The sequence below is a fragment of the Alternaria postmessia genome (assembly GCF_024291825.1).
Source record: "Alternaria postmessia strain BMP 2775 chromosome Unknown scaffold_18, whole genome shotgun sequence".
Taxonomy (NCBI): Eukaryota; Fungi; Ascomycota; class Dothideomycetes; order Pleosporales; family Pleosporaceae; genus Alternaria; species Alternaria postmessia.
In genome coordinates, this window is record NW_026260091.1 from 330731 (window position 1) to 342502 (window position 11772).

Here is an 11772-nt window from a genome sequence, read left to right on the forward strand (position 1 = left end):
GGGCTGAGCCCAAAGGTAGTCCCAGACCGAACCACAAATCGTCGTAAGCTTCGGCAAAGTCCTCATTAGCCAGTCACCGCGCAACGCCAAAACAGCGTCTTATGTGTTCTCAAAGACAGGTGCTCTTCGGAGCGAGAGATTAAGTAAAAGGACGTAGCGGTCTTGCAATGGAGGGCAAGAAGAGTGTGACTCTACACAGCCAACAAGGCACGGACGTTGATCTGAGTGCGGCCATAAGCCACAACACCCTCTCACCACCGGTGCCTCCAGCAACTGCCGAAGATTAACCATACCCAACAATGCTCAGCCCGGAAAATATAATCTCCAGGTCATGTGCACGTTAGCGTGCCCAGCAGACGAGGAGCATATGAACCCCCTCTCACCCATCCCTTCTCCTCTCGTTATCCAGGTCTTGAGGGAGTGCCGACGTGTGCGGCCTGCCTCGACCTTCCCCAACAATTTTTTGAATCAGCCGACGAGTCACTGAACTTGTTTATACTCGTTGGCACAGTGTTGCCAGTATTACACTGCCTCTGGCTGACGCGACCTTTTTCATTAAGTCTTCTCGCTTGCGAGTTACTTGAGGAAGAAGAGATCTTTTCTTCATTATCTAGACTTTGTTTATGTGTTCTTGACTGTCTTTGGTTGATACTTTGTGCTAGCCATAGTTGCTTCATGATAGGTAGCATTTGCGGATCGCATGAGCTACGTTTCTCATGTCTAATGGACGGACTTGGTTTTATACTAGTCTGATGAAAATTTCGCAGCGTTATTGTAGATGTACTGGGATGTATTGGCCGTCATCGGACATTGAGGTGTTGATAGCTAGCAGTGACGCGTCCTACCTATGTACATTTTGCAATAACAACATCAGATGTTGTTGTCAGCACGTACATGTTCGCTATGGCGTGCGGCCTTTCTTGAAACTCCTTGAACGTGTGCTCCATCAATGCCAACAGTATTCATGAGCGCATTCATACACCTTTCCCGCTCGCCTACCCAGGTACACTGATCTCGCCACTGTCACGGCCAAAATCCAAGCTGCTGTTCCACCGGCCAGCACCCTATGACAACAACAAGTCACAGCAAATCAGAAGAATCTATCATATGGAGTGCCAACTACTAGAAAGCCGTATGCGTACGCGCAAATGTCACGTCTACTGATGTCTCTGCAGACAGCCGCATCGCCCACCAAAGCTTCAACCGCCCAGCACGCCGACTTTTCCCTTCAATCATACAAGACCAAACAACAATACAAAAGCGACTAGGGATGTTTGCTTAGTCTCACAATGGATGTGGGCGTGGCAGGGAGAGAACGTTCACTCAAACTAGCTAGGACTGAGCGCTGTAAAATCCACGTAGTCACCTGCAGGTCACAACTCTGTGCATTGCATTACATGATGACATCTTGAAGGGGATAGTAATTATGGTTAAGTAGTCTGATAATCAAGTCGGTTGCTCTTCGTCATCGTCCCCTTCCTCATTCTTTCTACGGTATACGAGCCTTCCGGGACAAGACCGCTCGCCAGGCAAGCTGCAGGCGAGTGCACAATTCCTCCTTCAAATGAGTCAATTGATGTGTTGGGAAATCGACAGGCATTCGAGAGCTTACTTGGCTTAGTGACATGAGCCACTCCATGTTGGCCACCTCTCGCGTCAAGGCAATGTCGATTTCGATGGTGAGTAGAATGACCTCGCGTTCGAGGCGTCGCCCCAGAATTCGCGCCACTTGAAGCTCCTGCCAGTTCCACCTTGGCAAGACGGCCCATTGTTCGATTGCTGCGTTGTTGTTTCGGATGTCTTGCTCAAGGCCGTCGCGCTCAGCGATGAGCGTGCTGGCGATGCGAGGGCGGGGAAGAGGAGCTGCCATTGTGTATTTGTATCTGTGTGTGATGACTAGAAGGTTAGATCATCTAGTCTCTATGATAGCATTCGAATCGAAAGGTTTCTTACTGTTGTGATGAGATGTGTTGCACAGCAATTTGTCCTCGCGGCCGCACTGTTATGAGCGACAAACACCGCGACCTGACGTCGTGACCCACGATTCGGTTAGCTTCCAATATTGTTCCCTCCCCTCTTGTTTTGTCCTCAGTCACTTGTAAGCTCTTCACCGTTCTCTATCTCCTTGAACTTCAGCAACACTCGCCACGATCCGCTACCTAGGTACTCCATTAAGCTGAGTCTCCCTCTTCCACTCCTCTACTTCCCATATTGCGTGGCTTACAGTCCACTGGTCCTCTCCCCAAGATGACTGTCGTATCGGCAGTTGTAGTTATTGATCTCATGATAAAAAGCACTTTCTGAGGGCATCTTAAGCCAATCTCTCGAATATCTCTCTATGCACACAGTTAACCCAGTACAGCTCTTTCGCCGACTACTCCACTGCCACCCCTTCACCGTCAGCGCTACCGCCTGGACAGATCACGTACCCAATTGCCAAAACAAGCTAAGTCTTCCCCAGGTCCCTTCAAACACTTGCACGTTGGGGCGGCCTATCTACCAACACTCAATGATGAGCCCATGTTAGTTTTCAACACTTAGGCCCGAAAGCTTTTTGGGTTTATGACGAATGTTTTAGCAAAGCCCTTGGAAAGTCTGAGAATGTTAAGGGCGTTGATTTCCCTCCCTTACAATTCTGCTTTTTTCTTACTTGCAAACACTATGATCAATAATAACGTATCCTAGATTATTTCCGACCACGTCACACTACCACGCCACAGGCTATGCCATCACGGCCTTAGCGACAAGAGACAAAGTCCAGGATCCAAAAAATGGTTGCAAGTCAATTTGGTGAAGCAAGGAGAGAATCTATGCGGATTGCGAGAACCAGCGCTTGCGCTTGCATGGCCATCAAGACTTCATAGAGCTCTGGGGTCTCAATGTCCAAAGCTCCCACGTCTATGAGCTAGATCAATTAGACAGCAGGTAGGTCCTGGCTCGGTACTCTATCTACCTGCCTTCTCCGCCTGCTGTGTACATTATAACACTGGTAAATCACCGTCCGGCAAGAAGTGAGCGAATGCCTTTTCCACAACAACGTGCCCTGACTTCATTTTCTCCACTGAAACATGCGAGGCCTTCAGAAATTGTTGAATTCATTTGATTCCATGATTCGCGTCGTAATAATACCTCGAAGTATAGTCTGAGGAACCGGTACCGTTCAGTGTTGCCGTGTTGACATTTGCCTACTGACTCATTGGTAAAAGAGTAGAACAAATTGATATCTTGTTTTCCACGCTAACGAGCCAACACCACTTATCCATACAACCTGCATATTACTTCAACTCACGCAAGCAGTAGTGTTTCAAACCAGTATCCAATATCATGTACGTCTTCCAGTGACTATCAAGCCCTGCTGCTAACGGCTTATCGGTGTCGTCGCTCAGCGCCCGGGCTCTACACAGAACGACACGCTCAACGGTCCGGTCCAGTTCATTCCTTTTTCTTTAGCACGACGACAACCAAGGGAAGGTTCAAAGAGTCCCCAACTCTAGATACGACCCTCGCCTCGACAGTACTGTCGCTTCGGCTTCTCGTGGTGTGCCTTTCCCACCGACAGATAGCCGACAAAACGTTTGACTTCCGTCTTGGCCCGCTATACCCTTTCTCTGCCTCTGCGTAGATCAGATCTAACTATAGAGACATGACGATTCATGAGCTCCGGTGCGATAACACCAAAATCCGAAGCGCGGCGAAGAGATACTCGTAGTGCAAGCTGCCCTGGAAAGGGCAGAAGGCAGCACCCGACGCAACTCTACAAAACGACAAAACGACAGAACACGATACCGTGGCGTACCTTCTTAATAGGCGTTCATTTGTGCGCCCTATCACCGAGGCCAGAGCAGGTGGGATGAAGATATGCATCGTTGCGCAAATTGAGTTGGGGAGGACGGGATGATACGCCTACCCAATCGCAATCAGTTGGCCAGACAAACTTCAACTTTGCTGTTGAGACTACCAAATTCATGTGTGCGATAACATGGTGGCTCGGTAGCGCAGTGTCAAGCGCTACGCTGGCTCGCCTTGATGGCCGAAAGCCACTCGGCACAAGTTAGTATGTCAATAGAACGAGATGATCTCATACCATACTCTCAATAACAGGGAACAGCAGAGCAGCTGACCACTTTGACGTATCACTAGAGAAAATCATCATAGCGGCAGCTGTCCCCCTGCTTGAAAGCCTGCGACCGACGTTTCGCGCTGGCCGGACATGCGAACCGTACAACAAGGCGCGGCTCCGAGTCGAACTATCGAAACAGATACTATGAGCGATTAAACCCGCACGAAACAGCCAAGAGTAAATCACATATGAACATGTCACATGAGTAGCTGCGAGAGAGTAACACTGGCGTGGCCTGGAATCCAAAGACAGCATCAGCTAACGCCAAATAGCAGCCATTTCGTCGCTCTCCCCACGTATTCACCACGATCGTCGCGCGCATTTCGCCTTCCAACGTCCTCCACCATCCAATCTGCACACCGTCGCCTCTCGACCCGCCATCTCATCTTCGCAGAGCCAAAACCTACACGGCGCGGACACAATAATTCCGAACAACCCCGCCTGATAGCACACGAGCAATCCCAGGGCCATAAGTGGAGTAGGAAGGTGTGGCAATGAGGCAACAAAGACTTCTGATGCTGAAGCTTGTGAAGGGAGGTAGGGCGTGTGCCTGAACACTTTTCGGGATGGACAGGGAAAGAAGAGACCAGGACATGACTATGAGGGGCAGCAGCGTGCAGAATGAAGGACAACAGATGAGGGAAAGCTACTACCTTGCGTTCAGAATGTTTGGAGAGGGGGGAGGCAGATGGAAGACTTTGTTCAGAAGGGTAGGAATGGGTATAGGGTGTGAAGATGTGCTGCGAGAAGAAAGCAGGCGTAGGATACACGGCGCCATTGGCGACCGGTCTGGCGAATAGGAAAATAAAGGGAAGGTCGAGTGCTTGGCAGAAAAGGGCGAAGATGGGGAACACAGCGGCACAAGGGAATAAGTTTGATGAAAGGAATAAGAGCAAGGCACTACGAAGACAGGAAGCGTGGAAGGCATAGCTGTATGCGGAGGAGTTGAGGGAAGTGGAAACGAGGGGATGAGATGCAGCATGTATTGGAAATGCCATAGACAGCAGGACGGGATGATGGGCTGGTACGAGGCTGAAGCATGACATATGTAGGTGAGCCAATCGTAGAGTCTTACCTTGTCGGACGGCATTACAGCTAGCGATATGCCGTATCGCGAGCTTTGAAATGCGTGCGAACCGTAGCATCAGAATGATGCCGGACACACTTCAGTTTTAGCTACTCGTGCATATTCCAAAGTCATGTCACATGGAGCTGTGTGGCACTCCTAAAGCATGGTAAGATAACCACTTGTGCAGACGACTCGATCTAGCGAGATGCGGCAGATACCAAGAATCATGTGCCGTAGGTCATACCAAGACATCCAGTATGCTTCGCCCGTGATATTCCGCTGTCGGTGTTCTGTTAAGTCGTCTGTATCCACGATGCAGGATTGTCGAGGATGCAGCATCAAGACGAACCGATCGGGAGATAGCGGTGGCGGAACCTCTCTTTGGACATGCATTCTTTTCATGGCGTAGAGATTCGCTAAGAGAGCTCCCGTACCCTTTTCTAACGGGTACGAAAGTTGACTCTCTTTCGCCCATCGTTCAAGACAAGTTTGTCTTGGGGGTCAGGGTGCACTGGAGTGCTTTGGGTTCACCCGGTCTTAGACAACCAAAGCGCGCATGCAGCTGCTACCTAGGTAGCCTGCTGTCATGTCACTTCCGTCGTGCTCGTGAAGTTAAACCAGATTGCAGCAGTCATCTCTTCGAGCTAGACCGTCGTTTCTGCATGTGTTTGAGAGGCACTCAGAGTTCGGGCTCTAAGAGGCCCTGCTATTGCCATCTAGGAAGCGTTCACGATGTTTGCTGCTGCAAACTCAACGCTGGATAGCGTACTGCGTCCGTCTGAGCCCGTCTTGTCATCTCGCAGCGATAGCATGCCCTATTGACAGCTGCCATTGACTGTGCTTTCTTCATTTCTTCGTTGAGCTCCTTCTGCAAGACACATTCTCAGTTGTGGTGGCCCGTGCGTCATAAAGCTGGTGAGTTCCATGAAGGTGAGACTTATTGACTGTCTTCCACCTCCCCCCACCAACTCCACGACACTCTCAGCCTCTGCAATCTTCGCTGTGTAACATACTTCTCATGTCCTTGGGCCTGTCACATTACTACGCAACTCCTGATTGTATGGTGGTGATAGTTTCGAGCTTGCCGCGGAGCAGACTGATAGCTTCAAGGAGAATTGAACTTTATCCTTTCTCCAGCGATGAGGACGTGACTTTCGAAGGGCTCGAGACATAACACTAATGACCACAACGCACAAGGTATATAATGGCTCCGCCCCTGGTTGATCTTTGGCTATTTCGCCGCCTTCGTAAGGCTCGGGTTGGAGGTAGCTGCTCAACTCAAAGCGCTCGCTCGTCGCCACTGTCCTGTACAATAAAGCCGGTGGTGTCTGACCATTGCTGACGACATTACTTGTACAGGCCATCGTGGCGCCGAAGTTGCTTGCCTAAGTCTAGCACCAACACACTTGACACCATGAGTCTGCAATAGTCGTGGCGACAATTCTGGCCATGACAACAAGTCTTGTCCTCCCCCACTTATCGGGAAGACCAATAGCTGATATACCAGTACAGGCAATCATTCCCTGCCCTGCCATGTTGACTGCACTTTCGAGCGGACACAGTCGATGTCGGTAAGACCCCGCTTTACGTACCCATCAAACGACACCTTCGACTTCGACGAATATCTTCTCAATTCCGGATTGCACAATCCAGTTGTTCAGCTTGGGGTGCTTCGAAGTTGTTCTACGATCAGTCGCCAAGCTCTACGAGGCCCGATCCTTCGGTACGGTATAAGAGTTTCGACGCACTCTGCTCTTTTCCACGAGTCTTTCCGGAGCCATCAGAAGATAAATACAGCTCTCCTGATGAGTCTGACAACCCTCAGTCAGCAGCCACGTACAACGGCTGAGGCGGTAGAGGCTTCAGCTAGTCGCGTAGCTAGATACTCTAGAGACAGGCTGCCTCATCGATCGAGAGCACATTATGGTGTTCCATCGGGCTCGGCATTTCCAACGCTCAATAGCATCTCTCTTCCATCGTACAGGCCAGGCGTTCAGTCGGCGTCTTACATGCCGAAGACTCATTCGGTGAATCCTGCATGCAGCGCCGCCTGCATCTTACTCTCTTTTGCAGCATCGTGCTGACGGATGAAGTGGACCACGCATGAATCAACAACATAATCGTCGAAGTGTGGACAGCCTGACAGTGGCATGACCCAAACACAGCTTGATAAAGACGTTTTGAGAGTCTAAAAGCTGATTGCAAATCGGTAAAACAAAATCCCTGGCCACTTTTTTGTGGGTGTATATACTTCAAGAGTCGCTTGACGTAGTCCAGGTCACCCATTCAGCATGCCTGCATCGCCAGGCCCTTTGTTTGTTCGGTACTGCCTAGCAACGGCGACTATTGTGTTTGTATTTGGTGAGATGATGTGCGTGCGAAGGTTGATTACGGCTGACGTCCCGCGATACAGCCCAAGATGGTACCGCTGTGGTTCGGCTCTGCTACCACCGATTATTGATTCCCACCATGTCGCCAGCATGTTGATAGAGAGACGCAAGAAAACTACCATGACTGTCGACTTGAGGAAACCGGTCCTGTGTTCTTCTCCCTGCGAGATGATACAGTAATGTCTCCGTCGTTCACTCTTTTCGACGAGGGTTAGGGCAAAGGACCAGCGGCAGCCCCAAAAGTCAGGTAGCAGAAATACGTCGCTGCTGCTGGAGATGCTCAATAAGAGCCTAGAATCTGTCAGCTTGGTGTGCACCGGAGAGATGGTACATCGTCTCTGGTTGGGTCATAGACCCATGAGTAGAGTAGGGCAGCGGCAGAGGCAAGCCGAGGGAGCGGCGGCGATGCTCAACAACCTCGTCAATTGCCATGGGAAGTACTTACTGAAGTCGGTGGGAATCTTCTCGCACATGTCCAAGCCTCGCGAGAAGATGCAAAAGCACAAGGCTTGGTGGCTGGGGTCTTGCAGAGATAGGTCCGCATGTCCAAGACCTCAATCACCCCACCAGGAGCGGCGAAAGGTGCAGGAGTTGGCTGAGCAGGGTCTGGAAGCCATTTCGAAGCCCAGCAGTCGCTCTCTACAGCTTCGGGTGATGAGGGGGTGAGGGTGGCTGGCTACCATGAGTCGGGGAAGACGTCCGCTGAGGCAAGGTTGAAGCTGTATGCGCCTGGAAAGCAGCTGATTGAATCGATAGCGAAGATCAGAGAGCTTGTATGAACCTCCAACAAGTATTACAGCTCGATTGCAGGACGTTGGTGTTGGTGCTTCATTAGTGGAGGGGCAATAGGTCAGGACTTGGTGATGGAGACTTTGGTGTTGCAGCAGTGAACTTCATTTGGTCGTACGACCGTGCATTGTTCAGATCACCGCCTCGCGCCACTCGGTACTACACCTTCCCAAGCTACAACTACTCGAGCTGAGTCTATGGATTGCCCCTCTGCAATTGCCCACATTGGCTGCCTGGAGGCTCTTTCCTCGCCTCACTATGGCAGGCAATACCTACGATGTGGTGATATTGAGCTCCAGTCCGCCGGCCGCTTCCCCGCAATATGAAGCCCCCTCTCGTCGCGTTGCCATGCTTGCATCCTCGCCTCTATCATTCTCTCCTCCGGAAAGCCCGCTGAGACCAACAATCGACGCGTCGAGGAATAGCGCAAGGGCAGCTCCCATCCCCGAGGGTGCTGTTAGAGGATTTGCCACCGTTGGCAGTCTCGTACGCTCTGAGCACTTCACAAGCCGTCTTGACGACGACTTCGATGCGATACAAGGAGCACAGTCACGACGGACGCCGCAGGCTGCCATAGAGTCTGAATCGGTTGTGGAAAAGCCCACGAGGCGGTCTACAAAGAAGACTGCTACTACCACTGCTACGGAAGGGTCCGAGAAGCCCAAACCGAAGCCTCGAGCGCGCAAACCAAAACCCAAGTCAGACAAAGAAATCCTCGACTCGGACGATGAGCTCCGACGCCCGCCGGAACGACCTACCAAGTCCCCTTTCTTCGACGAGAATACGTTGGAACCTCCGGTCGAGGCTGCGGTTGAAGCCGCGAATGCGCCTAAGCTGACCAAGTCGGGTAAGCCTCGGAAGCCGCGTGCAAAGAAGCAGAAGCCTGGAGAAGAGGGAGCAGAGTCCGCGCCAAAGCCTAAGAAACCGAGAGTCACAAAGGCGAAAGCTGGGGCAGGCAAAGATGCGTCGCTCGTGTCTGCACATTTCCCCGAGGAAGCAGACAAAGGCGAAACCTCGGGAACACGACCCTCGATACAAGTTCAAGACACACACGCAGAGTATCCATCCATCTGGGAGGTGCATGAAAGCCCACGGCTGCTGAAGAAGAAGGCTGCGCCGAGGCAGCGTCAGCCAGATCCCATTGCAGAAGGGCTGGACTTGGAGGAGGCTGTCGTCAGGAGACGAGATTGGACGCCGCCACCTGACACGACAGTTCCATCGCCGTTCACAGACTCAGCCGGAAAGGAGAACAGGACACTGGCGCAGAACGCTGATGGTACCTTCACAAACCTACTCTCCAACTTTGCTTATGCACAGTCACCATCTGCTCAAGTCACCGCAAAGTCGACCAGCGCAGATACGGAGGTAGTAGCGGCGACTAAGCGCCGGAGAATCGAGGTAAGTCTGCTTGCATGGACACGTAGCATGGAACACTCCTTCTGACCATTATCGGCAGCTCGTTGAAATACCTAGCAACCAAGCCAACCCTAGAGACTCATCACCTGAGAAGGGCAAAGCCCCAAAGAAGAAACCACGCACTATCACAGATCTTGTCACGGAACAGTATGCATTGAAGGATGCAGAGCCGAATCCGAACGATTCAAGCAGTAACTTCTTTGATTCTCGGGCTTCAACAACTACAACAAAAGTGCCGTTGAATGATACATCTACAGCCAATGGCAAAGCGGTACCAAAGAAGCCAGCAAGGAGGCGCAATAGCTCCAAATCAGGTACAGAGAAAGAAAAGGCCGACCCTAAGCCAAGATCAAGGAAAGCATCTGCGAGAGCTGCCGCTAAGCCAAAGCCTGTTGCAGAAAAGTTACTCAGCCCTTCTTCTGCAATGTCGCGTCTACAGCAGCAAGATGTCCTGTTCGGAACATCAAGTCAGCTTGCGCTCGAAGAGTCGCCCACCATGGTACGACAGATCCAGTTCGCAATGAAGGAGTCGGAGCGAGATGCCGATAATCTTGATCTTGTCGCATGTGGTGCGCCGTCGCGCTGGCCACGGCTCGGCAGCGCTGAAGGCAAACGGGGGCTCTGGGCTGCGAGTGCACGAGACGGCGAAGGCGGCATGCTTGAACACCTGAAAGACATTTATATACCAGAGCCAGATAGGACGCAAGATATTCCCTTGCTTATGGACAGCACCAACGACATGCCTGGTGGAGAGTTTGATGATCAATCCACGTTCATAGACATCGGCGACATACTGTCAGACCCTCCTCTGACAATCCCTGTATCTTCCAACTCGCCAACGCCACTTGACGTCGCTTTCCATGCCTTGCCATCTCAAGAACATCGTCAAAATAATACCCAGAGGGAAGATACAGGCTTCGAAGACATCGACAACTTCACGCAAGAGCCGCCACCTTCGAACCAAAACGCTGCGTCACCGAACAGCTTTGTCGATATCGATGACTTCGATTTTCCACCCTCTGCGCAGATGCGGAAATCACCCATCCTGAAGTTTAGACCTCCGGCTTCAGCACCACCAACCATGGACGGCTCGCCGAAGAAGCGTGGTAGGCTACTGAAGTCACATCCTGCGATCTCTAAATCAATCTCTACATCCTCTTCACCAGTGTTGAAGTCCTTACCTCCAAAGATCAAGGCAAAGGCAAAAACTGGTTACAAGGTACCTACAACTCCACCAAGGGGGTCAGGCCGCTTTGTCGATATTGAAGAAATCCTTGATTCTGAAGATGAAGCTCTTCAAGTACTATCACCCACACCACCTCGAATACGGAAACATGTTGATTCTGAACCTCTACCTTTGATTACCCTCTCACCTACCACGTCGCCTACCAAGGCCCAAAAAGGCACCAATGTCAGGGCCAAATTGTTAGCTGCTGACCCAGCTTTGACGCCTATACATCGCATATCAAACAACCTACTAGAATGGGTCCATATTAAGCCCAGCGTTTTCTCCCAGATATCAGCGCATATCCGCTCGCTGCCTCCGACCATAGATCCCAAACATCCTAGCTGGCACGAGAAGATCCTCATGTATGATCCTATTGTTCTTGAAGAGTTTACCGCGTATTTGAACGCCAACACGTCGATACGCGTGTTCAAGAGAGCGACACAAAAACAGATCAAAGCCTGGAACTCGGACTTGAAGCGTAGGGGCGAAGCGCCGGTGAGTGTGGAGAAAGACGCCGAGGACGTGCTTGCAGTAGAGAAAGAGCTAGAAGGGTACATGGCGCAAGGGTGGTGCGAGAGTCTGAGTATCTGCTGTATCTGGGGAGAAGGGCGGGGCAAAGGTGGAGCGCGGAAGGGTTTCTACTGATCTTGCTGTATGACCGAGAGTGGATGAAGCGCTGACGCTGTTAGAAATAGTTCGATACTGCGCGCATACCAGATAAGCCTTTGCATATCCTGGGAGCCGTTCCCTCGGATCAAAG

At 51.3% G+C, this 11772-nt stretch overlaps 2 protein-coding genes across 2 annotated transcripts; one reads left to right on the forward strand and one right to left on the reverse strand.

Annotated features, from left to right (window-relative positions):
* Window positions 1–995: 995 nt before the first annotated feature.
* J4E82_004070 (uncharacterized protein) lies at window positions 996–1870 on the reverse strand (the record flags this gene model as incomplete). The annotated part of the gene is made up of 2 exons (XM_051730352.1): window positions 996–1064; window positions 1613–1870. The coding sequence occupies 2 exons, from the start codon at window positions 1868–1870 to the stop codon at window positions 996–998; spliced, it is 327 nt and encodes a 108-aa protein (XP_051589980.1).
* A 6846-nt stretch (window positions 1871–8716) lies between these two features.
* Window positions 8717–11657, forward strand: J4E82_004071 (uncharacterized protein; the record flags this gene model as incomplete). The annotated part of the gene is made up of 2 exons (XM_051730353.1): window positions 8717–9766; window positions 9825–11657. 2 exons carry the CDS (start codon window positions 8717–8719, stop codon window positions 11655–11657), a joined length of 2883 nt encoding a protein of 960 aa, XP_051589981.1.
* Window positions 11658–11772: the final 115 nt, after the last annotated feature.